This window comes from Delphinus delphis, chromosome 15 (assembly GCF_949987515.2).
Source record: "Delphinus delphis chromosome 15, mDelDel1.2, whole genome shotgun sequence".
NCBI lineage: Eukaryota > Metazoa > Chordata > Mammalia > Artiodactyla > Delphinidae > Delphinus > Delphinus delphis.
In genome coordinates, this window is record NC_082697.1 from 46,415,629 (window position 1) to 46,443,095 (window position 27,467).

At 39.9% G+C, this 27,467-nt stretch overlaps 1 protein-coding gene across 1 annotated transcript; it reads right to left on the minus strand.

The window, feature by feature from the left end:
- Nucleotides 1–1,239: 1,239 nt before the first annotated feature.
- NAA20 (N-alpha-acetyltransferase 20, NatB catalytic subunit) lies at nucleotides 1,240–27,243 on the minus strand. Its single transcript, XM_060031298.1, has 6 exons — nucleotides 27,111–27,243; nucleotides 22,704–22,728; nucleotides 7,685–7,775; nucleotides 7,065–7,200; nucleotides 2,192–2,337; nucleotides 1,240–1,761 (listed from the first exon to the last, which is right to left on the minus strand). Exons 1-6 carry the CDS (start codon nucleotides 27,161–27,163, stop codon nucleotides 1,676–1,678), a joined length of 537 nt encoding a protein of 178 aa, XP_059887281.1. The 5' UTR covers nucleotides 27,164–27,243; the 3' UTR covers nucleotides 1,240–1,675.
- Between the last annotated feature and the right edge of the window lie 224 nt (nucleotides 27,244–27,467).

The following is a 27,467-nucleotide window of genomic DNA, read 5'->3' on the forward strand; positions in this document are numbered from 1 at the left end:
CGATTTAGAACGTGAAAAACAGCTGAGGTAACTATATGCTAAGTCATGAAACAAAGCAGCACAAGATGATAATGTACTTGCTGGCTGATATGCTGCTTATATTCTCAGGCAAAAAATACTTGCCTTAATTAACTCATCTGAGAGATTGTTTCCTTTAATCCAGCCTGTATTTCTCAAGCCTATTTTTTTTTTGGTTCACCACACAAGCTGTTTGACTAGAACCGTATCTTTGTGTTTTTTTCACCTATAAGGCCAATTAGCAAATATACTGTTTGCAAATTTATTATTACATTTTCAAGTGTATTATTCACCCAAGGGAATAAAAGCTGATCAATACAGTGTTAAATTGTATCTTGAAAATTGGGGGCAGAAGGAAATAGGACTAGCAGGTGAAAGCAACCTGCTCTTAGCCTCGCTACTTCAGTCACCTGACTAGCTTCAGCTGCTGGGATCAGAGGCTCTGACTGTTGAGTTCCAAGGTCTGTCCAGTCAGCGAAGAGGAGCACTGCTCTGAGTTGGCTAAGTACACAGGGCCACGGGGTGAGATGAAAACAGGCCAGATGCTACTCTAAGTAAGTGACTAATCATAATCATGTTCTGTTTGTGTCACATGTGTGTGTCAGGAAAAAAACTAGCAGTCAGGTTCTCATGTAAACTCCTAAGGCCACTTTCGGGCAGGTAATGTGCCAGTGTGAAATGCATGAAAGAAGAAATTACTCTCCTGGGAGAACCTCACTTCTCTCTCACCCTCAACTCCACCAGTCAGTCCTTTCAAAAGTAACAGGGTTTTAATAATCATTTCTGTGATTTATTTCGTTTTCTTCAGCTACTGTTACTCACTGGATATTTTCAGATACTGCATGCGATGAAAACTACACATGAAAATATGTGGTTAGCCTGTGATCTAATTACGTGGCCTTTCTTTGGGAATTAGGTTCTTTTTCCCCTGTATTTTAGCATCTTTTTGTATTTTGTTGAAAGGCAGGATTTAAGCAAAGCACTGTGAGACTAGACAAAGAAAAGACCTGAGACCAGCAGTATGGAAACAAGTATCTGGGAAGAACTTTGCAATAAGAAGGACGCTTAAGTGTGCTGGGCAGGGACTGTCCAAGTAAGCAATTAAACAATGCTTTGTATATAAATGAAAAATGTAAGGGAAACAACATACCCTAAATGATGACCTTCTTCAATCCTGATAACCTGACGTTTATAAATGACCAAAAACCTTCCAGAAAACACTCGAGTCAACAGTGCATTTTATTATACATCTTAGATTTACACATTCCATATATGCTTTTAAAGCTTCAATTAACAGTTCAATACAAAATAAAAAATATATATGCAGCAGTGGTTCTCAGGCACAGAATTGAGGAGGAGATTGGAGCAAGCTTTTTCCCTAGCATACCATGAATATTACATTATGAACCATAACAGTGGAATGTTTCCTTTTGACCTAGCTGCCTTTTTTGGCTGAATTTTATTACAGTGGACAGCTTTAGAAGGTATGATATTGCTAATAGGAAACAAGACAAGTTTATAACCTGTTTTTTTCTTGAAGTCTTTAAGATCTAAACAATTCCCTTTTCTCCTAATAGAGCTCCAGGATCATCTAATGAAAATAATATTGTCCATAAAATATCTGGAGCATCATCAGCCTAAGAACCACTGCTCATGGTTATTCAATGTCTTCCGGCCTCACAGGATGAGGTAATGGTATGATGGATTTCTTCTCAGTGTCCCTGGAAAGTGCTTTCCTCATATCTGTTAGGAAGCAAAGTTTAATGTAAGTACCCAAATGTCAGAATATTTTATATCAAATTTAAAGTGTATAGGTTAAGAGGTTTTGTCCCCTACCCCCACTTCTACCATATTCTAAGAGAAATGTATTTGTAAGTGATTCTCAATCACAAGTACACCAAACCCCAGCTGGGATCCAGCTCTTCCTACAAATGTTCTTTTGACAGAACCTTAGTAAAAATGTGTCTGTACCAGTAAAACAATAATTGACAGTAATTAACCAATGGTTAGTTAATGTAAGTTAATCAGTGGTAGGTTCTTAAGGGTAGGTTAAAGCAGATTTAATTATAGCCCAGATTTTAAATATGATTCTCTTAAGTGTATTAAAATAGCCGAGTATTTCAGTCTGTAGGATGAATGTAGACATTTGGCTTCCTCTCAGGGGGGAGCTCACCGTAAGCATCCTCATCGGGCTCCCCGTTGCTGGCCGAATAGTACTCTATGACTGTCCTGTACACACTGTAGCCTAACTGCTTGTACATGTTGACTGCAACTTGGTTAGACACTCTTACAAAGAGATCAACAAAAAATCCACCCTTTCTGTAATTAAAAAAAAAAAAAAATTAGAAGTCCTTGCAAATAATACATAATTTTTAAAACTACTTTGACTATTCATAGGATGGTACTATGAAACCCTGCAGTCAATTACATCATGTTATCAATTTTTACTGCTGAGGATTTTGCAGTACAAAAGATAACTGTAACATTTCAAAACCTACAGGTCTTCTTAAAAGATAAACTTTAAATTTTTACCACAATTCTGTTACCTGGCTTTAAAAATCATTTTACCAATTAGTCATATAATAGTTTCACCCAAGGTTTTGAAGAAAGCACCAATGTGGCCTTGTATAACTACAGGACACTGGTCACAGCTCTGAAGCCCTTGGGTCCCTCTGGTCAGTGACAGCCCCTTTCTTACCCAGGTCTCCATGTCCTGACTTGTGTGGTCATCAGCGCCTTGCTTTATGCAGTAGACTTACCACCTGTTCTGGTTTATGTTCTGGTTTAATTTCTCCTGTTTGTGAACATCACCTGAATGGAGTCAAACTTACTTTACTCTTTAGTGACTCGCCTCCCAGTCGGTACTGAGTCAGTCCCAGGGCAGCTGGAGCTTGTCCGTCCTCCCTGTGTTTAGTGTGTCCCTGTATGGACACACTATGAGATGTGAGATGTCTGTGGTCCTATACATTATCAACTATGCTGCTATGAGTATTTTGTTGTGTGTCTTGTGGTACATCCAGGATATCTAAGGTCTGCAGTTAGTGTCACTGCTGGCTCACAGGGACACCTTCAACTTTATCAGATAATGCCTGTCTCCCAGCCCACATGTGCCACCTGACACTCCCACAGGAGGGGGTAGACTCCTGATGGCATCTCAGGGCAATTTTAGCTGGCATTTCTGATTACTAACAAGGCTGATTATATTTGTGTCCACCATTAGATTTCTCATTCTGTATGGTCTTTATTGGTCGTTCTCCCCCACATGTAGTTCTCTATGTATTCTGGATATTCAGCCTTGTGTAAAGGATGGTGCAAGTCTTCTCCCCAATTTGCAAATCTTTTTCCAATTTGTGACTTGTCATCATCCTTATGTATCGTTTGATGAACAAAGTTACCGCACTCTAGTGAAGTTGAATATATGACTTCCTTGCACTTTTTAGGGCTTGAGAAGTTCTTTTCTACCCTGAGGTCATGGAGACACTCTCCTTTGAAGGGCTTTTTAGTTTTGCTCTTCACATATAGGTTTTTAATAAATATGGAATTGATCTGTGCATGATAAGGTACTAATGTGGGAAAACCTTTTCCCATATGGATATCCAGTGGTGCCACCACGTTTATTGGAAAGTGTATCCTTCCCCACCACTGATCTGCAGTTGCCTCCTCCAAGGTGTGTCTAAAGTCCATGTGTTCCTGAGTCTGTGTCTCAAATTCTGTTCCACTAGCCTAGACAATTACTCCACTCACTTTTTTGCTGTTCAAGAGTGTCTTACCTCTTTTTGGCTCCTTCCATTCCCTGTAAGTTTCAGAATCAACAAGTTGCACGGAAAAGACTTGTGATTTGGGTTGCAGTTACGCTGACTGTGGATCAGTTACCTGTCTACTGTAGAGACGGCTAACTCTATGCTGCAGCGGTAGTTCCTCCCTCCACTTAGGTAGGTCATCTGTTCTGTCTCTGGGTAAAGTTGTATAAACTTCAGAGAGGTCTTGCACAGCTTTTGTTAGATTTCTCCTAAGGGCTTAATGTACTGATGCCAATGCAAATCACATCCTCTTCTAAATGTTACTGTTTGTATAGAAAAGCAATTTAATTTATACTAACTTTATATCCAACAACTTAGCTTAAGTTTTATTAAAATTCTAAATATTTGTAGATTCCTTCCTGTAGGTTTTCTATTTGTACAATCTTACCTATCCAAAATAACGGTTTTGTTTCTTCTCAAACCTTTTATTTTTCTTGCTTGCTTCACTTGTATGGTAGAGGATGATTTCCAGTAAATTACTGAAGAGAAGCCGACTTTAGGCATCCTGTCCTGTCCCAGAAATCATTCAGTGCATCACCACTCATATTTACTACAGGTTTTCAGTTTTTCAGGTTAAGTAAGTTTTCCTATTGCTAACAGTTTTTATCAAGAGTGAACTCTGGATTGTATCAAAGCATTTTCTACATTTACTGAGATAAATATTCTTCAGCCTATTAACTGGTAGGATACATTCTAATATTAAAACAAACTTCCCCCGATACGTCATCCTTTTCATGAATTGCTGAATCCATTTTGCTAAGAATTTTCTGGGACTTTGCATCTGTCATGAGATTTTCCTTCCTCTTGTCAGGTTTTGTGATTGTTCCCTTTTTGTGTGTAAAAGTAAACTTAGTGTCATTATTTCTTAAATTGTTGGTGAAATTTGCAAATTTGCCAGAGAAGCCATAGCTTTCTTTGTGGAAAGATTCTGGCTAACTGACTGAAATTAGTTAAGGCAGGGGTCAGCTTTCAACCTATTTTTATGCTGCTCTCAAGCAAAGAATGGTTTTTTACAATTTTGAAGAAGCAATAGAGACCTTGGGTGGCCTGTGAAGCCTTAACGTTTACTATCTGGCCCAGAAAAAGTTTGTTGACCCCTGTTCTGTACCCTTAATCAATTTCTGACTGTCCTAACAATTAGGATGAGGCATGCTCATATCTCTAATTATGATGATTTGTCTATTTCTTCTTGTAGTTTTGTCAACTGTTGCATTTTTACTTTGAATTTGTCACTGGGTACGTACAGTTTTTAATTATTACATCTCTCTGATTAACTCTTTTCAGTATGCAGACCCTTTTTTATTTTCGTAATTATTGAACTATAATGTGACTGTTGTTAATTTAAGCACACCCTGTTAGAATTTGCATAATTAAAAAAAATTTCTTTACTTTCGATCTTTAACCTTTATACATATTTCCTGTAAATAGAATACAGTTCTGACAGTCCATCATTTTTTAATGTTACTGTCCTAAGAATACATGAGATCTACCCTCTCAATAAATTTTAAATGTACACTATCTTCAAGTGTAGGTATACAACGTTATATATCAAACTCTAGAGCTTATTCTTCTTGCTGAACTGAAACTTTAGTAACTTGACATTTCCCCCGTCCCCAGCCACCACCATTCCACTCTTCATGAATTTAACTACTTTAGGTATCTAAGTGGAATCACACAATATTTGTCTTCCTGTGCCTGGTTCACTTGGCATAATAACGTCTTTTAACTGGAGTCATTAGTCCATTAACATTTGCTGTTGTATTTATCAATTACTACATTTATCAATTATATTTGGATTCACTGCTACCGCCTTATTTCATGCGTTTTATTTGTTTTGCTACTTTAGTTTCCTTTTTTTCTTTGGAATTGACTTTTATTATCCTATTTTTCTCTTTGGATATTATATACTGTTTCTATTTTTAGTGTACACATTTAATGTATACATTAAAAATATATGTGTGTGTGTGTGTGTATATACGTATACACACACACACCCCCTACACAAATATAGGCCACTTAAATCTTAGCAACTATTGTAAAGTAAATGAACGTTTAGACCCTGTAAGGGAAGGGAGCATAGTGGTTTTCTACTCTAAGAGATGGTCTATCCTATAAATACATTAAATCTGATGTGCAATTAGAACAGTTCCTAACTCCCTGTCAACTATACATGATAATGCCAAATACTTGTTTTCAACAAGATATGCCATTAACCAATGTGTGTAAACTACAATCTTGCTAAAGATTTTCCCTCTTCTGTATTCACTCTAGGAAGAAATTTTTAAGTTCTTAAGGACTAGACTTTTTCAGCTAAATTAAGAATGAGCTCAGGTTCCTCTTGCCCTTGACTTGGCTCAGTGTTTTCAGGCCATGGTTACTTCTTTAAAATGTTCCACTTTAATGGATTTAATAAAAGTAACACATAGTGAGTGAGTGTTTGACACATAAAACAGGTCTGAAAAAAAAGCTACAATATTTGCAGTTCTCAAACTCATGGAGGTGCATATTTCAAATGTTTGGGGAAAACGTAGGCAAACCTTACATGTTGTACACTGGCAAACTACTAGCTTTATATAGTTCACAAATACACATCATATCACATTATATTCCTTTTGGTGACATAGTATCTTTATGAAGCCAGGCTTCTGGCAATTCCTGTGATTACATGAAAATCAACATGGAACAAGAATGCTGGCAGTTCTGCAGACTCTGGTTCCAAGGTTTGAGAAGCATGCAATGCCCAGCAGGTACACACATCTCATTAGGAGGTAACCACAGTTATTTAACAATGAAATGAAAATATTTTTTTCTTCCTAATAGCTACTAGCTTGCTGGGACACAGTTGCTTAAGACTACACTTCTGTTTAGCCTAGGGCACTATGAGAAAATGACTGAGATGCCAAGGACAGTGTTAACGAAGAATTTGGAAACACCTGCTGCAGTGGCAAGAACACTAACAGAAACCTTGAGGGCCAGATTTTGATTCCACCAGTTACCCAGCTCATAAGCCTATAGCAGGTCACTCACACTGCCTTAATTTTCCTCAGTGGCCAAACAGGAACAATAATATTCACTCTGAATATGTGACAGAATTGGTATAAGGACTATTAGAGGCTGAAAATGAAATTCCTATGAAACTGCATCATGACAGATGTTCAATCTGAAGGAAAAAATCTGATAAAACATTCACCAAGAGAAAACTCAAATGGTTAGAGTTCAAAAATCATTTGCAAAGCAGGTGCCTACCTTTCTGAAATCTCCTCTAATAACTCCATAAGCTTAGCAGCCAGACCAAGGCGTCGGAATTCCGGGGCAACAGACAGAGCTGTGACGTGCCCGTGCCACTCTTCCCTCGCCACCGAGCCTTCTGCTTTGCCCATGACTGCCAATGAAAGATCACATCCAGTAACTAACACGAGGATTTACACATACAGAAATGCTGTTTAGTACATTTTTATTATAAAGGAAACTAATGACCAAGTTCTGATCTTTAAGCAATACTTAAGAGTCATCTAGCTAATTGTTATTAATGCTTTTACTTGATAAGTATTTTTTTAAATATCTACATTTCATGTGGGTATGTATGTGTGTCATGTACACATAACAGAAAATCTACAGCTCAAATTTTTGTTAGCAATGCAACCAAGTCTGTCTGGGTCACTGCTCTATCCCCTGGGCCTAGCATAGTACCTAAAATACAACGGATCAGAAGGGATCAGTGAGCTGTCAAATGGTTGAAAAGGAAATAAAATTATGGGCATCACGATTATACTTCCAGTTCTGTGATCAATATAAAATAATCAGTTAAAACCTATATTTTAATCTCAACTGCCTATCCAAAAAAGTACTAGTGGTATTATACTTACTATAACCCATTAACTCTCCACCAGGGGCCTCTGCAACAATGAAGTACTCTGGCCAGTGGGCGAGGTACTGTAAGTAAAAAGGAATCCCATACTAGAGTCTTGTTAAGGAGGATGCAAAGTAATGGACAGTCAGATTTCTTCATGAAAGGGGTATTTTCAAGTTTCCTTTAAAAAGTATATTGTTTATCCCCAGCCATATGTATGACTTCCATAATCAATTTATTGGATGAAATATTTAGGTTAAGCACTAATTTTTAAGAAAATTGACTGAATATATATAAACTCAAATGTGACTGGAGACAGTAGCATCCAATAGACAGCAAAGAACCAGGCTCCCAAGTTCTACAGTCGTCTCCCCCGCTGCTCACACTGTGTCTAGATCCCTGCACAGCACTTTATCCATAATCACCTGATACTCTACTTGTTTACTGTCTCCCCTTGGAACATGTATGCCATGTTCCCTCTATCCCTGGTGCTTGGCAAACAGCACATGCTCAGTATGTTTATTTTTCATAATTGCACTGGGAAATTAACGACTAGTTCCTACATTAGCTTCAGCCATGGGACAGTGAAAATAACTTTAAACTTAAGTATTTCCAAAGGCTACTTAACAAACCTAGTTTTCCCCCTCCACCAATTCAAGGTCTCCATTTCTAGTAATGCAAAAAAAAAAAAAAGCTGACTTAAAAGTGAATGCCTGAGTACTGCTCATTACTTAACTCTTCAACCCTGGTGTCCTTGCTGACTTGTACTCAATTCCTGTCCTCCTCCTTAGTATAAGCTTGCTGATGCAGTTCTATAAGGGGACACCATCAATCATTTTTTTTTAAACTTCCTGGAAAATCTGTTCAGTGTAAATTCTTCAAACTCTCCTCTGAAGAACAGCCTTTATTCTGTCTCTTCAAACATAACCTTTAACATGGCAGTCGTCAAGTCCTTCTGCCATCCAGCCACTGACATCATAACCATCTCTTCTCTGGCTACTGGAGGAGCCCCTGGCTCAAGCTCATGGACCAAGAAGCCCTGGCAGGTTACTCTGAAACATGACCTCACCTGGATTATGGGACTTTCACCAAAAACTTTTAAGTGTAACGGGAAGCACACCACATAAATTGATTTGCATCCTAATACTTTCTCTTATATACAGTGAAAATTTTCTGCCATTCAGAATTCTTCAAACTCCTTTTACTTTTTATAAACATGGAGAAGTCTTTAATAGGTCAATGTTTTAAATACAAATGAAAATTATGGAGTCTTTTTCCATTCAACTTTGTTTCTGATATGTAGCCCTGTTGCTGCATGTATCTATAGTTGATTTTTACTGCTGTTACTGACATTAACTCGGGGGCTAACAAAATAACAAACATTTTCTCTAAAGAGCCAGACTGGAGGGTGGGGGAAGTGGGTGATGAATTGGGAAATTGGGATTGACATATACACTATTGATACTATGTATAAAATAGATAACTAACAAGAACCTAAAGTAAAGCACAGGGAACTCAATGCTTTGTGGTAACCTAAATGGGAAGGAAATCGAAAAAAGAGGAAATATATGTATAACTGATTCACTTTGCTGTACACCTGAAACTAACAAAACACTATAAAGCAACTATACTCCAATAAAAATCAGAAAACAAAAAAGGAGACAGACAGTAAATATTCAAGGCTGTGTGGACCATATTGGCCTCTGTTGCAGCTACTCAAACTGTGAAAACCACAACAAAACCTAAAGGAACTTCTCTGTGGAAAAGGCCACAACTCAAGAAAATTACAAATGGGAAAGCTCACTGGTAAAGGCGAACATAAAGGTAGGAAACCATCCACACATAAATATGATATCAAAATCAGCAACCATGAGAAGAGTACAAATGCAGGATACTGGAAATGCACTGGAAATTGAGACCAGCAACTTAAAACAATCTTGTAGTTATACAGACTGCTCTATCAAAACCTCATGGGAACCACAAACCAAAACTCTACCATAGATACACACACAAAAAAGAAAAAGCAATCCAAACAACACTATAGATAGACATCAAATCACAAGAGAACAAGAGGAAAAGAAGAAAAAAGACCTTCAAAAACAAACCCCAATTAACAAAACAGCAGTAAGAACACTTATTGATAATTACCTTAAATGTAAATGGATTAAATGCTCCAACGAACAGACACAGACTGGCTAAATGGATACAAAAACAAGACCCATATATATACCATCTACAAGAGACCTACTTCTTATCTAGGGACACATACAGACAAAGTGAGGGGATGGAAAAAGGTATTCCATGCAAATGGAATTCAAAAGAAAGCAGGAGTAGCAATACTCATATCAGACAAAACAAACTTTAAAGACTTACAAAAGATCAGGAAGGACACTACATAATGATCAAGGGATCAATCCAAGAAAAGGATGTAACAATTGTAAATATACAGACACCCAACATAGGAGCACCTCAATACATAAGGCAACTGCTAACAGCTACAAAAAGAGAAGTTGACAGCAACACAATAATGGGGGGGGGGGGACTTTAACACACCACTTTCATCAGTGGACAGATCGTTCAGACAGAAAATCAATCAGGAAACACAGGCCTTAAATGACACATCAGACCAGATGGCCTTAACTGATATTTATAGATCATTCCATCCAAAAGCAGAATACACTGTCTTCTCAAGTGCACATGGAACATTCTCCAGGACAGATCACATATTGGGCCACAAATCAAGCCTCAGTAAATTTAAGAAAATTTAAATCACATCAAGCATCTTTTTCTGACCACAATGCTATGAGATTAGAAATCAATTACAGGCAAAAAAAATTGTAAAAAAACACAAACACATGGAGGCTAAACAATATGTTACTAAACAACCAATGGATCACTGAAGAAATCAAAGAAGAAATCAAGTACCTAAAGACAAATGACATCAAAAACACAGCAATCCAAAACCTATGGGACACAGCAAAAGCAGTTCTAAGAGGGAAGTTTATAGCAATACAATCTTACCTCAGAAAACAAAAATCTCAAGTAAACAACCTACCCTTACACCTAAAGCAACCAGAGAGAGTACAAAAAAAGAAAAAAAAAAAAAACTCCGAAGTTAGTAAAAGTAAAGAAATCATAAAGATCAGAGCAGAAATAAATGAAATAGAGACAAAACAAAAAAGATCAATGAAACTAAAAGCTGGGTCTTTGAGAAGATAAGCAAAATGGATAAACCTTTAGCCAGACTCAAAAACAAAGGGAGAGGGCTCAAATCAATAAGATCAGAAATGAAGAAGTTACAACTGACATCACAGAAAAACAATCATAATAGACTACTACAAACAACTGTATACCAATAAAACAGACAACCTAGAAGAAATGGACAAATTCTTAGAAAGATACAACCTTCCAAGACTGAACCAGAAAAAAATACAAAATATGAACGGACTAATCACAAGTACTGAAATTGAAACAGTGTTTAAGAAACTTTCAACAAAGAAAAGTCCAGGACCACATGGCTTCACAGGCAAATTCTATCAACATTCAGAGAAGAGTTAACACCTATCCTTCTGAAACTCTTCCAACAAACTGCAGAGGAAAGAATACTCCCAAGCTCATTCTGTGAGGCCATCATCACCCTGATATCAAAACCAGACAAAGATACCACAAAAAAAATTACAGGTCAATATCACTGATGAACATAAGTGCAAAAATCCTCAACCAAATACTAGTTAACTGAATCAAACAATACATTAAAAGGATCATACACCATGATCAAGTGGGCTTTATCCAAGGGATGCAAGGATGCTTCAATATCTGCAAATCAGTGTGATACACCACAACAACAAACTGAAGAATAAAAACCATATGATCATCTCAATAGATGCAGAAAAAGCTTTTGACAAAATTCAACACTGATTTATGATAAGAACTCTCCAGAAAGTGGGCATAGAGGGAACTTACTTAAACATAATAAAGGCCATATATGACAAACCCACAGCTAACATCATTCTCAACAGTGAAAAGCTGAGGGCATTCCATCTAAGATCAGGAACAAGGCAAAGATGTCCACTGTCACCACTTTTATTCAACATAGTTTTGGAAGTCCTAGTCATGGCAATCAGAGAAAAAGAAATAAAAGGAATCCAAATTGGAAAAGAAGTACTATCATCACTGCAGATAAAATGATACCACACATAGAAAATCCTGAAGATTCTACCAGAAAACTACTAGGGCTCATCAATGATTCTGGTAAAGTTGCAGGATGCAAAATTAAGACACAGAAATCTCTTCCCTTCCTGTACACTAACAATGAAAGACCAAAAAAGAGAAATTAAGGAAATAATTCCACTTACCATCACATCAAAAAGAATAAAACACCTAGGAATAAACTTACCAAGGGAACAAAAGACATGTACTCTGAAAACTATAAGATGCTGATGAAAGAAATCGAAGATGACACAAACGGAAAGACATACCATGCTCTTTGATTGAAAGAATCAATACTGTCAAAATGACTATACTACCCAAGGCAATCAGATTCAACTACAATCCCTATCAATTAGCAATGGCATTTTTCACAGAACTAGAACCAAAAAAATTTTAAATTTGTATGGAAACACAAAAGACCCCTAATAGCAAAAGCAATCCTGAGAATGAAAAACAGAGCTGGAGCAATCAGGCTCGCTGACTTCAGACTATATTACAATGCTACAGTCATCAAAACAGTATGGTACTGGCACAAAAACAAATACAACTCAATGGAACAGGATAGAAAGCCGAGAGATAAACCCACACACCTATGGTCAACTAATCTATGACAAAGGAGGCAAGAATATACAATGGAGAAAAGACAGTCTCTTCAATAAGTGAGGCTGTGAAAATTGGACAGCTACAAGTAAAAGAATGAAGTTAGCACACTCCCTAACACCATACACAAAAATAAACTCAAAACAGATTAAAGACTTAAATGAAGGCCAGACACTATAAAACTTAGAGGAAAACACAGGCAAAACACTCTTTGACATAAATTGCAGCAGTATCTTCTTTGATCCACCTCCTAGAGTAATGAAAATAAAAACAAAAATAAATGGGACCTAATTAAACTTAAAAGCTTCTACACAGCAAAAGAAACCATAAACAAAATGAAAACACAGCCCACAGAATGGGAGAAAATATTTGCAAATGAAGCAACTGACAAGGGATTAATCTCCAAAATATACAAATAGCTCATGCATCTATATATCAAAAAAACAACCCAATCAAAAGATGGGCAGAAGATCTAAATAGACATTTCTCCAAAAAAAAAAGATGGCTAAAAAGCACATTAAAAAAATGCTCTACATCACTAATTATCAGAGAAATGCAAATCAAAACTACAATGAGGGAGGGAGGAACCAAAATGGCAGAGTAGAAGGACGTGCTCTCACTCCCTCTGCAGAGAACACCAGAATCACAACTAGCTGCTGGACAATCATCAACAGGAAGACACTGGAACTCACCAAAAAAGATAACCCACATCCAAAGACAAAGGAGAAGCCACAATGAGATGGTAGGAGGGGCTCAATCACAGTAAAATCAAATCCCGTAACTGCTGGGTGGGTGACTCACAGACTGGAGAACACTTATACTACAGAAATCCACCCACTAGAGTGAAGGTTCTGAGCCCCACATCAGGCTTCCCAATCTGGGGGTCCAGCAACGGGAGGAAGAATTCCTAGAGAATGAAACTTTGAAACCTAGTGGGATTTGACTGCAGAACTTCAACAGGACTGGGGGAAACAGAGACTCCACTCTTGGAGGGAACACACAAAGTAGTGTGCACATTGGGACCCAGCAGGAGCAGTGACCCCAGGGGAGACTGAACCAGACCTGCTAGTGTTAGAGGGTCTCCTGCAGAGGTGGGAGATGGCTGCGGCTCACTGTGGGGACAAGGACACTGACAAAAGTTCTGGGAAGTACTCCTTGGCGTGAGCCCTCCCAGAGTCTGTCATTAGCCCCAGCAAAGAGCCCAGGTAGGCTCCAGTGTTGGGTTGCCTCAGGCCAAACAACCAACAGGGAGGGAACCCAGCCCCACCCATCAGCAGTAAGGCTGATTAAAGTTTTACTGAGCTCTTCGGAACAGAGCAACAGTCAGCTCTACGAACCACCAGTCCCTCCCATCAGGAAACTCACAAAAGCCTCTTAAGATAGCCTCATCCACCAGAGGGCAGACAAAAGAAGCAAGAACTACAATCCTGAAGCCTGTGGAACAAAAACCACATTCACAGAAAGACAGACAAGATGAAAAGGCAGAGGGCTATGTACCAGATGAAGGAACAAGATAAAACCCCAGAAAAACATCTAAATGAAGTGGAGATAGGCAACTTTCCAGGAAAGTAATTCAGAATAATGATAGTGAAGATGATCCAGAACCTTGGAAAAAGAATGGAGGCTGAGATCAAGAAGATGCAAGAAATGTTTAACAAAGACCTAAAAGAATTAAAGAACAAACAAACAGAGATGAACAATACAATAACTGAAATGAAAACTACACTAGAAGGAATCAATAGCAGAATAACTGAGGCAGAAGAACGGATAAGTGACCTGGAAGACAGAATGGTGGAATTCACTGCTGTGGAACAGAATAAAGAAAAACGAATGAAAAGAAATGAAGACAGCCTAAGAGACCTCTGGGACAACATTAAACGCAACAACATTCACATTACAGGGGTCCCAGAAGAAGAGAGAGAGAAAGGACCTGAGAAAATATTTGAAGAGATTATAGTCAAAAACTTCCCTAACATGGGAAAAGAAATAGCCACCAAGTCCAGGAAGTGCAGCGAGTTCCATACAGGATAAACCCAAGGTGAAACATGCCGAGACACATAGTAATCAAATTGGCAAAAACTAAAGACAAAGAAAAAGTATTGAAAGTAGCAAGGGAAAAACAACAAATAACATACAAGGGAACTCCCATAAGGTTAACAGCTGATTTCTCAGCAGAAACTCTACAAGCCAGAAGGGAGTGGCATGATATACTTAAAGTGATGAAAGGGAAGAACCTACAACCACAAGGATCTCATTCAGATCCAATGGAGAAATCAAAAGCTTTACAGACAAGCAAAAGCTAAGAGAATTCAGCACCACCAAACCAGCTCTACAACAAATGCTAAAGGAACTTCTCTAAGTGGGAAGCACAAGAGGAGAAAAGGACCTACAAAAACAAACCAAAAACAAAACAATTAAGAAAATGGTCACAGGAACATACATACTGATAATTACCTTAAACGTGAATGGATTAAATGCTCCAACCAAAAGACACAGGCTTGCTGAATGGATACAAAAATAAGACCCATATATATGCTGTCTATAAAAGAACCACTTCAGACCTAGGGACACATACAGACTGCAAGTGAGAGGATGGAAAAAGATATTCCATGCAAATGGAAATCAAAAGAAAACTGGAGTAGCAATACTCATATCAGATAAAATAGACTTTAAAATATAGAATGTTATAAGAGACAAGGAAAGACATTACATAATGATCAAGGGATCAATCCAGGAAGAATATATAACAATTATATATGCACCCAACATAGGAGCACCTTAACACATAAGGCAACTGCTAACAGCTATAAAAAAGGAAATCAACAGTAACACAATAATACTGGGGGACTTTAACACCTCACTTACACCAATGGACAGATCATCCAAAATGAAAATAAATAAGGAAACAAGCTTTAAGTGACACAATAGACCAGACAGATTTAACTGATATTTATAGGACATTCCAACCAAAAACAGCAGATTACACCTTTTTCTCAAGTGCGCATGGAACATTCTCCAGGATAGATCACATCTTGGGTCACAAATCAAGCCTCAGTAAATTTAAGAAAATTGAAATCGTATCAAGCATCTTTTCTGACAACGCTATGAGATTAGAAATGAATTACAGGGAAAACAACGTAAAAAACACAAACACATGGAGGCTAAACAATACATTACTAAGTAACCAAGAGATCACTGAAGAAATCAAAGAGGAAATTAAAAAATACGTAGAGACAAATGACAATGAAAACACGATGATCCAAAACCTATGGGATGCAGCAAAAGCAGTTCTAAGAGGGAAGTTTATAGCTATACAAGCCTACCTAAAGAAACAAGAAAAATCTCAAACAATCTAACCTTATATCTAAAGGAACTAGAGAAAGAAGAAGAAAACTCAAAGTTAGCAGAAGGAAAGAAATCATGAAGATCAGAGCACACATAAACAGAAACAAAGAAAACAAGAGCTAAGATCAATAAAACTAAAAGCTGGTTCTCTGAGAAGATAAAATTGATAAACCATTAGCCAGACTCATCAAGAAAAAGAGTGAGAGGACTCAAATCAATAAAATTAGAAATGAAAAAGGAGAAGTTACAACAGACACCACAGAAATACGAAGCATCCTGAGAGACTACTACAAACAACTCTATGCCAATAAAATGGACAACCTGGAAGAAATGGACAAATTCTTAGAAAGGTATAACCTTCCAAGATTGAACCAGGAAGAAACAGAAAATATGAACAGACCAATCACAAGTAATGAAATTGAAACTCTGATTAAAAATCTTGCAACAAACAAAAGCCCTAGACCAGACGGCTTCACAGGTGAATTCTATCCAACATTTAGAGAAGAGCTAACACCCATCCTTCTCAAACTCTTCCAAAAATTGCAGAGGAAGGAACACTCCCAAACTCATTCTATGAGGTCACCATCACCCTGATACCAAAACCAGACAAAGATACTATAAAAAAAGAAAATTACAGACCAGTATCACTCATGAATATAGATTAAAAACTCAACAAAATACTAGCAAACAGAATCCAACAACACATTAAAAGGATCATCCACCATGATCAAGTGGGCTTTATCCCAGGGATGCAAGGATTCTTCAATATATGCAAATCAATCAATGTGATATACCATATTAACAAACTGAAGAATAAAAACCATATGATCATCTCAATAGATGCAGATGATAAAAAGTCTCCAGAAAATGGGCATAGAGGGAACCTACCTCAACATAATAAAGGCCATATATGACAAACCCACAGCAAACATCATTCTCAATGGTGAAAAACTGAAAGCATTTCCTCTAAGATCAGGAGCAAGACAAGGTTGTCCACTCTCACCACTATTATTCAACATAGTTTTGGAAGTCCTAGCCACGGCAAGCAGAGAAGAAAAAGAAATAAAAGGAATGCAAATTGGAAAAGAAGAAGTAAAACTGTCACTGTTTGCAGATGACATGATACTATACATAGAGAATCCTAAAAATGCCACCAGAAAACTACTAGAGCTAATCAATAAATTTGGTAAAGTTGCAGGACACAAAATTAATGCACAGAAATCTCTTGCATTCCTATACGCTAATGATGAAAAATCTGAAAGAGAAATTAAGGAATTGGTAAACTCCAATTTACCATTGCAACAAAAAGAAAAAAAATACCTAGGAATAAACCTACCTAGGGAGACAAAAGACTTGTATGCAGAAAACTATAAAACACTGATGAAAGAAATTAAAGATGATACCAACAGACGAAGAGATATACCATGTTCTTGGACTGGAAGAATCAATATGGTGAAAATGACTATACTACCCAAAGCAATCTACAGATTCAATGCAATCCCTATCAAATTACCAATGGCATTTTTTACAGAACTAGAACAAAAAATCTTAAAATTTGTATGGAGACACAAAAGACCCCGAATAGCCAAAGCAGTCTTGAGGGTAAAAAACAGAGCTGGAGGAATCAGACTCCCTGACTTCAGACTATACTACAAAGCTACAGTAATCAAGACAATACGGTATTGGCACAAAAACAGAAACACAGATCAATGAAACAAGATAGAAAGCCTAGAGATAAACCCACGCACCTATGGTCAACTAATCTATGACAGAAGAGGCAAGGATATACAATGGATAAAAGACAGTCTCTTCAATAAGTGGTACCAGGAAAACTGGACAGTTACATGTAAAACAATGAGATTAGAACACTCCCTAACACCATACACAAAAATAAACTCAAAATGGATTAGAGATCTAAATTTAAGACTGGACACTATAAAACTCTTAGAGGAAAACATAGGAAGAACACTCTTTGATATAAATCACAGGAAGATCTGTTTTGATCCACCTCCTAGAGTAATGGAAATAACAAAAATAAACAAATGGGACCTAATGAAACTTCAAAGCTTTTGCACAGCAAAGGAAACCATAAACAAGACGAAAAGACAACCCTCAGAATGGGAGAAAATATTTGCAAACCAATCAACAAAGGATTAATCTCTAAAATATATAAACAGCTCATGCAGCTCAATATTTAAAAAACAAACAACCAGGGCTTCCCTGGTGGCGCAGTGGTTGAGAGTCCGCCTGCCGATGCAGGGGACAGGGGTTCGTGCCCTGTTCCGGGAAGATCCCACATGCCGCGGTGTGGCTGGTCCTGTGAGCCATGGCTGCTGAGCCTGAGCGTCTGGAGCCTGTGCTCCGCAACAGGAGAGGCCACAACAGTGAGAGGCTCGCGTACCACAAAAACAACCAACCCACCCAATCCAAAAATGGGCAGGCCTAAATAGACATTTCTCCAAAGGCATCCAGATGGCCAAGAAGCACATGAAAAGCTGCTCAACATCACTAATTATTAGAGAAATGCAAATCAAAACTACAATGAGGTATCACCTCACACCAGTTAGAATCATCAGAAATGATGGGCATAATTCAGAAAGACACATGCACCCCAATGTTCACTGCAGCACAATTTACAATAGCCAGGTCATGGAAGCAACCTAAATGCCCATTGACAGACGAATGGGTAAAGAAGTTTTGGTACATATATACAATGGAATATTACTCAGCCATAAAAAGGAACAAAATTGGGTAATTTGTTGAGACATGGATGGATCTAGAGACTGTCATACAGAGTGAAGTAAGTTAGAAAGAGAAAAACAAATATTGTATATTAATGCATGTATGTGGAACCTAGAAAAATGGTACAGATGAACCGGTTTGCAGGGCAGAAGTTGAGACACAGATGTAGAGAACAAACGTATGGACACCAAGGGGGGAAAGCCATGGTGGGGTGGGGATGGTGGTGTGATGAACTGGGCGATTTGGACTGACATGTATACACTGATGTGTATAAAGCTGATGACTAATAAGAACCTGCTGTATAAAAAAATAAAATAAAATTCAAAAATTAAAAATAACAACTAGTACTAAAACTTTCTTTGGGTTATTTGTATGGAAATATGTTAATATAAACGTTTCAGACATTACAAGAAATTCCTAAAAATCTTATATGTTCTGGTATAATGTTATAAGTCATAATTCTAGTTATTATTTTTAAATGTATATCTCAGAAATAACTAAATTTCCTTGTCAAGTGCATTATTATGAACTTTCATCAAATCTTTAACTGTGGTCATTTTTAAGTCTTTTGTCATTTACAGACAGTTCTGGGTATACTCTGTTGCTTTTGCAAAAATGTTCCTATAAAGGGTTTTATCTTCAAGTAATTCATGGAAAAGACTGACAAGTACAGGTTTCTGGTAAGTGACTATACTGCTGAACTGAATGAATAAGCATTTTCAGAACTCTAATGGAAAACTGATGAATTCAAAAAAGTGCTAACAAAAGATCAAGATGAAAAATAATTACATGGGACTGAGTGAACTGATGATGATGATTACAATTTTTGTGACTTTCTGTTTGAAACATTGTTGGTTCTTCTGTGCTTTGTTTTTCCAGATTTAAGAAAACTTTTTCTCTTTAAAAAAAAAAACAAACCTACAATGAGATATCATCTCACACTGGTCAGAATGGCCATCATCAAAAAATCTACAAACAATAAATGCTGGAGAGGGTGTGGAGAAAAGGGAACCCTCTTGCACTGTTGGTGGGAATGTAAATTGATACAGCCAATATGGAGAACAGTATGGAGGTTCCTTAAAAAACTAAAAATAGAACTATCATACGACCCAGCAATCCCACTACTGGGCATATACCCTGAGAAAACCATAATTCGAAATGAGTCATGTACCACAATGTTCATTGCAGCTCTATTTACAATAGCCAGGACATGGAAGCAACCTAAGTGTCCATCAATAGATGAATGGATAAAGAAGATGTGGCACATATATACAATGGAATATTACTCAGTCATAAAAAGAAAAGAAATTGAGTTATTTGTAGTGAGGTGGATGGACCTAGGGTCTGTCATACAGACTGAGGTAAGTCAGAAAGAGAAAAACAAATACCACATGCTAACACATATATACGGAATCTAAAAAAAAAAAAAAAAAAACTACAATGAGATATCATCTCACACTGGTCAGAATGGCCATCATCAAAAAGTCTACAAACAAATGCTGGATAGAGTGTGGACAAAAGAGAACCCTCCTACACTGTTGGTGGGAATGTAAATTGGTGCAACCACTATGAGAACAGTATGGAGGTTCCTTAAAAAACTAAAAATAGAACTACCATATGACCCAGCAATCCCACTACTGGGCATTTATCAGGAGAAAACTATAATTTGAAAAGATACATGCACCCCAATGTTCACTGCAGCACTGTTTACAACAGCCAAGACATGGAAGCAACCTAAATGTCCATCGACAAAGGAACGGATAAAGAAGATATGGTATACATATATACAGTGGAATACTACTCAGCCAAAAAAAGAGAAAAGAATGCCATTTGCAGCAACATGGATGGACCCAGAGATTATCAGACTAAGTCAGACAAAGACAAATATCATATATCACTGATATGTGGAGTCTAATTTAAAAACTGATACAAATGAACTTATTTACAAAACAGAAACACGCTTACAAATATCAAAAACAAACTTATGGTTACCAAAGAGGAAACGTGGGCGGGGGGGGGATAAATCAGGAGTTTAGGGTTAACATACACACACTACTATATATAAGATAGGTAACCAATAAGGACCTACTGTATAGCACAGGGAACTTTACTCAATATTCTGTGATAACCTGTAGGAGAAAAGACTGAAAAATAATGAATATATGTATAACTGAATCACTCTGCTGTACACCTGAAACACAACACTGTAAATCAATTATACTCCAATAAAATTTAAAAAAAACGGCACAGAACAGAAAAAAAACTCGTTATATATTCTAGCTATTCACTTCCTGTCAGTTTTAGATATTAAAAAAAATCTGCTTCCATTCTTTCAACTTTTTAGTTTTATGCATGATGTTCTTTAAGTAGATATTCATGTTTTAAGTATTCAATTAAAAATATTTTCTTGATTTCTACTGCTAGTGTACAGAAATGCTATTGATTTTTCGAAACTTGATCTTGGTTCTAACATTGCTGAACTCGCTTATTATTAATAGGTTGTTCTTTTTTCTAGATAGATGACTGTATTATCAATTATAAATAATGACAGTTTTATTTCTACTTTTCTTATCCTTATACTTTCTTTCACTTCTTTCTTCTTTCCAATACCTTTGGTCAGTTCCTCTGGAACTATGTTAACGTGCAGTAGTGACAGCAGGCATTCTCATCTTACACCCAATCTTAAAGGGAACGAATCTAATTTCTCACTTACCTATAATGCTTACTGAAGGTTTTTAGTATCAAACCTTTACCAAATTAAGAAAGGTTCTTCTACTTCTACCTTGTTGTGCATTCTTACCATAAAAAACTACTGAACTTATACAACATTGTAAATCAACTCTATTTCCATTTAAAAGAAAAAACTGTGAAAATCAAGGAGAAGAGCACAGACAGTATGTACATTATTCACCATGGTTGTGTCCAATAAAGCTTTATTTACAAAAAAAGGCAGTGGGCCAAACCTGGCCCATGCACATTACTGTGCCAACCCGACATAATTGACTCTATTTCTTATTATCTTCAGCTTCCAGGAAATTGAATTACTAGGTATTACATTACCAAAGTGCCTTCCAGAAAGACTAGCATTTACTCTGTCACTCGCAGTTTATGAGACTGCTCCCCCTCACCTCACCTTCATCAGCCTTGAGTTTTATCACTGCTTGAAATCCTTCATAATTTGATAGATAAAACATGGTATCTCATTTTGGTTTTAATCTGCATGTCTTTTAACTGGTGAGACCGAACTCTTTTTAATATTTTCATAGCATCCTATATGCCCTCTTTGTTAAATTATCAATTAATACTACCCTCCTACCCTGCAGTGGACATGGCACATAACCCCAAAGTGCAGCTCTGTTTCATGCTCCTGAGCGTGTGGGGATTGTCTGTTAGGGTCAGAGGACCCTCACTTCACACATCTTTGCCCGTATCTCTAGTGGGGAGCATGAGAAGTACTGCTGATGTTAGCCAAAGTCCTTCTTTCACTTTAGCAACACGCCCCAATATAAATCAGGCTCATTCCAGACTCTGTTCTAGATAGGCAGGTATGGCACGAGGCAGGGGTCCACAGGATGCAGAAGGCTGTGTGGCACCTCCCAGAGGTACCCCTGGGAGTCTGGGAAGGACGCACTCACCTTCCCCTCTGTTGATCGATCCTCCTGCCAAGAACATGGCTGAGATGCGGTACGCTCTGGGAGCCACCTGGACAGGAAGCCAGGAACACCCGGGAACGGGAGAGTGGTTCCACTGCAGAGCCCGGTCGCTGGGGATGTCACAGAGCCACCAGGACTGCTCGTCCACTCTAGACTCATTCACATCAGGCAGGAATAGCCCCTCCTGCTGAAGTCACCACTTTCTGCTGCTCACAGCTATGCTTACTACTGAGGGGCAGGGTGGGCAGGGAACTGTACTGTTCTTGATTTATGAGGTCATTATATTAGCGGCTTGCCAACAGGTGTAAGATAACTCTTGTTCCCAGGTTTTTAGTGTTTTTTATTTTCAACTGCTTTCAATGTTGCTTATGTTTCCTGACCTCCAAGTTTTAAACATTTTCGGTACTCAAGTCTATTTTTTTCCTTTTGATCCTCTATTTTCCTTATTCTTAGTAAGCCTTCATTTAACTTTTTAAAAAAGGATACAGTTTCTGTAAGTGGATCCAAGTTACTAAAAGAAACAAGAAAAATGTCAACAGTAAGCAGTGTTTACAAAACCAGTTTAAATAAGGAGACTACAACTAAAAATAACATGCACAGGGAAAACAAAACATGTTAAATCCACAACTTTAAAACCAACTTTACAGCTAAGAAAGATGGTTTAATTTACCTAATGGCCATAATGAGCTATCATCACAGCCACTATAAAGACACCTGTACATTTTCATTTAACTGCTGCTTCTTTACAAATTATAGTTAATACATCATCAAAACCTTCCTTTTTGCTTTTTCCTTTGGCTGCACCAAGTGGCTCGTGGGATCTTAGTTCTGGACCAGGGACTGGACCCAGGCCCGAAGCAGTGAGAGCACCGAGTCTTCACCACCGGACTGCCAGGGAAGTCCCTAAAACCTTCCATTTTCTAAATGGCAATAAACTGTTACCGGAACTGGGGACCAAGCTGGCATGTCAATCACAGATGGGGGTAATAACCCTAGCCCTGCAGCATCTGACAAGCACCCCCTCTCTGCCAATTCCTCCTCCTCCCTCCCTCCTCCCCCAAAATGTGGGCCATCTCACCACTCAGGCTTCTGCTCGCCACTCTTCTACATTTCTGCCCCCCCACCGCCCCCATTCCCATACTTTCAATTTTGTTCTCAGAGGGAAGCTCCTGATCTGGCTCTGGAGCTGCTGAGCGCCTGCCACGTCAGCATATCCGATCACAACACTCCCGACAGCATTTCTTAAATGCACACCTGCCTCTGTCTACAAAGAACTCTGCCCCTTACTTTCCTATTCAATTAATGGAACCAATATTTTGCCAGACCCCAAAACAGCTACCTTCAACTCTTCCTCTTGCACAGTCAAACTCTGCTTTTGGACCCTTAACAATGCAAACAGTCACACTGCATTTCTGGAGACCAGCAGTTCTTAGGATCCCTTTACACTCAAAAATTACTGAAAACCCCAAGAACTTCTGTTTATGTGGATTACATCTATTGACATTTAAATGTTTAAAACATTCATTTAAAAAATAAATAATACATTAATATGAATAACTTTTTTTAAACCAAAAACGTCACTATTTTCGAAAACAAAAATTTAGTGACAAGAATGGCATTATTTTAACAATTTTACAGATCTTTTTAATGTCTGGTTTAATAGAAGGCAGCTGATTTCTCATTTCTGTGCCTGTTATGCTTACTATTACATGATCACAAACCTTGAAAACTCCACTGTGCACTTGTGAGAGAATGAAAATGAAAAAGGCAAAAGAAAAACCACCCCAAACAAAACCCTTATTATCATGAAAATGGCTTGCAGAACCCCCAAAACAATCTTGAGGCGCCCCTGGCCACACCTGGAGAATCACTAATCCATGTGGACTCACTCTCCCCTGCTTCTCAGGACTACTCTATACCCTCTCCTGTCTCCTCAACACTCTCCCTTCCACCTCAGCTGCTTCCAATTTCAAGAAGAAAACAGCAGTAAGGAGAAAGCTTCACCAAGGTCCCACCCCCGCCCCACCCCCCCTACACCTCTGCGCCCACACTCCACCTGCACTCCTGGACCCAGGCCTGGAGGCCTGGTGAGCAGATGCCCCCACCTCTCGGGACCCAGGACTCTGCTCCCCTGAAAGAAATGTATAAACGTGCTGCACACCTAGCCACCGGCAGACCTGACACAGTTCAGGGCTCCGTCCTCCTGAAATGCTGTCCTCTCTCAGACTCCAGACCCACCATCAGGTTTTCCTCCCACCTCACAGGGCCACTGTGTCTCCTTTAACATGTGATGCCCTGGGGCACATTCCTGGAACCTCGTTTTTCCTGTCCGCACTCACTCATCACTGATGTCACCTAGCCACGTGGTTTTTTGTGTTTGTTTTTATTTGGCTGCACTGGGTGTTAGCTGCAGCACCACGGGATCTCAGTTGCCGCGTGTGGGATCTCAGTTGCAGCATGCAGGATCTAGTTCCCTGACCAGGAGTCAAACCCGGGCCCCCTGCATTGGGAGCGTGGAGTCTTAACCACTGGACCGCCAGAGAAGTCCCTAGCCACCTGGTTTTAATGCCATCCACATAGTGTTGACCCCGAAATTTCTATCTTTAGCCCAGACCTAAACTTGAGACTCCCACATCCGGATGCCCAGCTGACTTCTCCACCTGGGTGTCTGAGCGCCCTTGGCGGAGACCCACGTTCTATGCCTCTCCGAGGTCGAGCCCTTTGACTCCGATCGGACCTGGTGTTCTCACACTCCCACACTCACTGTTCCAGCACAGCTGCCGCTGCCTCCTCCTCCGAAACAGGAATCTGTGCCCGTGCCACTCCCTCTGCCTGGAAGTCTCCCGCCCACAGTGCCCACAGACTCCCTCCCCTCCAGGTCTTTCTGCAGTGACACCTTCCCTGAACACCTCACCCAAAGCCGAATCCCCACTCACTCCCTATTTCCCTTTCCAGCTCACATTTTTTCCTTTGTACTGAATGCTAAGTTCTATCTTACTCTTCCCTCTAAACTGTAAATTCTGGGAATTCCCTGGCGGTTCAGTGGTTATGACTATGACTCCCCCAACTTGGTTCTCACTGCCAAGGGTCTAAGTTCAATCCCTGGTCAGGGAACTAAGATTCCACAAGCCACACAACACAGCCAATTTAAATAAGTAAACTGTAAATTCCATAAAGATAACATTTTTTTTCTGTTTTGTTCACTACTGTCTCTTCAGCACTGGTGCACAATAGGCATAAAACATTTTGCCAAGAATAAAATATTTGTTAAATTAACTGCAACGTTTCTACATCCACTGCTTCTTTCAGTTACTACTGCAACACCCTACTCCAGTGATTCTCGGAGTTCTTGATGGAAGTGCCCTAATCAAAGTGAGAAGTAGGAGAAAACGAGGAGGGAGAGGAGCTCCCCTATTGGCATATTCTGAAGAAGACTTCACAAGCTACATGATTCTCGGAAATCAAATGTTTTGTTATAAATAAATGGTCATGCTTATTTTCCTTCTACTCTATTCATTTTCGTATAAAAATATTGGCCCTTCCTAGGTCTTCGGTTATAACTGGTTCTCCAGCAGGCTTTGCCTCATCTATTCTTGAAACTTCAAGGCATACTGTCACCTCCAGAGCCTGGGCTTCCCAAACCCAAGCCTTTGTCAAGTCATCATCTCCCGGCCATTGCCAAGACCACCTAAATGGCTCACACCTGCCTGGTATACCTCCTCCAGCAGGCCCGCGGTGGCGAGCTCAGGCTCCTGGGCGGCCAGGAACGTGCATTTCCAAAAAGCTCCCGGTGCTCACGGACCACTGTAAGAACCACCCGCCTGGAGCCAATCTCGTTGATCAGTCTCCTTGCTCTGCCCACTCCCACGCAGGGCTCTACCACCTGGGCCATTCCCCTGCGCTCTCAGGACCTTAGTTTACTCACACCAAAACTGGGGATGAGAAGGGCAGCTACTTCACAGAGTTGTCAGGAGGAAATGGGTTACTCCAGTGCCAGGCACAGCGAGCCCTCAACAGTCGCCTTAGTTACACTGCTCCTACTGGGAGAGGCCCCACAGAAAGTTCCAATAGTGGAGCAGAAGTCCAGTCTCACCAGTTTCTCTGACCACTGAGTTACAGAAACCCGCTCCTACCATCACTCACCTCCCAGGTGTCGGCCACGCCCGCACCTGCTTCCTCCTCCAGAACCTCCTTCCTCAACCCTGTCAACACTTACCCATTTTCCAAGGCTCAGCCCCTCTTTGAATGTTTCTAGCCACCTCATCTCAAGTTCTTTCCATCCTCCTGACACTTGAATATGTACTCTCTGGTCCTTAGTTTTCACATAACTGCCCCGGGGTGTTTAAACTGGGTCTGGGATTGGTGGGTGCATGGATAGATGGGTGGGTGGACAGAAATGTGATGAAGCCAATGTAGCGAAATGTTAACGGTAGAGTCCAGCTAATAGTCTACACGTGTTCACGGTAAAATTCTACCAACTTTTTAAGTGTTCAGGAACTTTCATAAAACTTAAAAAAAAAATGGCACCTGCAAGTCACAGTCCTTGACTTAACTCGGACGGAGGAACGTGCATACCCTGGGCCTGCCGCAGCGGTGCTCCCGCCGGGATGCGCAGCAACAGTAACGAGACGCGCAAACCCGCCGGGCCCTGGACGGGGCCACAGTGTTAACCCGCCCGGAGGGGAACGCGGGCCGGAGCCGGGGGTCAGAGCCGGGCTGGCGCCCCCCGCCCCGCCCGGCACCCCGAGAAGCGCCCACACCGCGCGCAGGGCTGAGAGGGGACGACCGCCCGGCCAAGGTCAGCGGGGCGTCCGCACGTCCTCCCGGCCCCCCCCCCCCTCACGGCCCCGGGGACGCGCCGGCGGCAGCTGGGCCCGGGCGCGCCTCACTCACATGTTGTTGAAGCGGAACAGGTCGTCGCACGTGAAGGCCCGGAGAGTGGTCATCGCGCCGCCACCGCAAGAGCCTGCTCTCCGCAACTCAGCGCACTCCCCACCGGAAATTATCTGGCGCGCGGCAGTCACGGGGCGGGGCGGGATGGGAAACTGCTTCCGGGCCAAGACTTGCTTAGCAACGGCGGCGGCGACGCAGCGCCTTCTGGCGGCCAGATCCGGGAAAGCCTGTAAAGTCTGGGGTCTTCCCTCTTAGAACCTCAAAATCCCTCCTTGGAGTGACAGGGGAAAGCAGGCAGAGTGATCCTCCGGGGAAGAAGACAAGACGCTGCCAGGGGTTAGGAACCCAAAGCAGAAA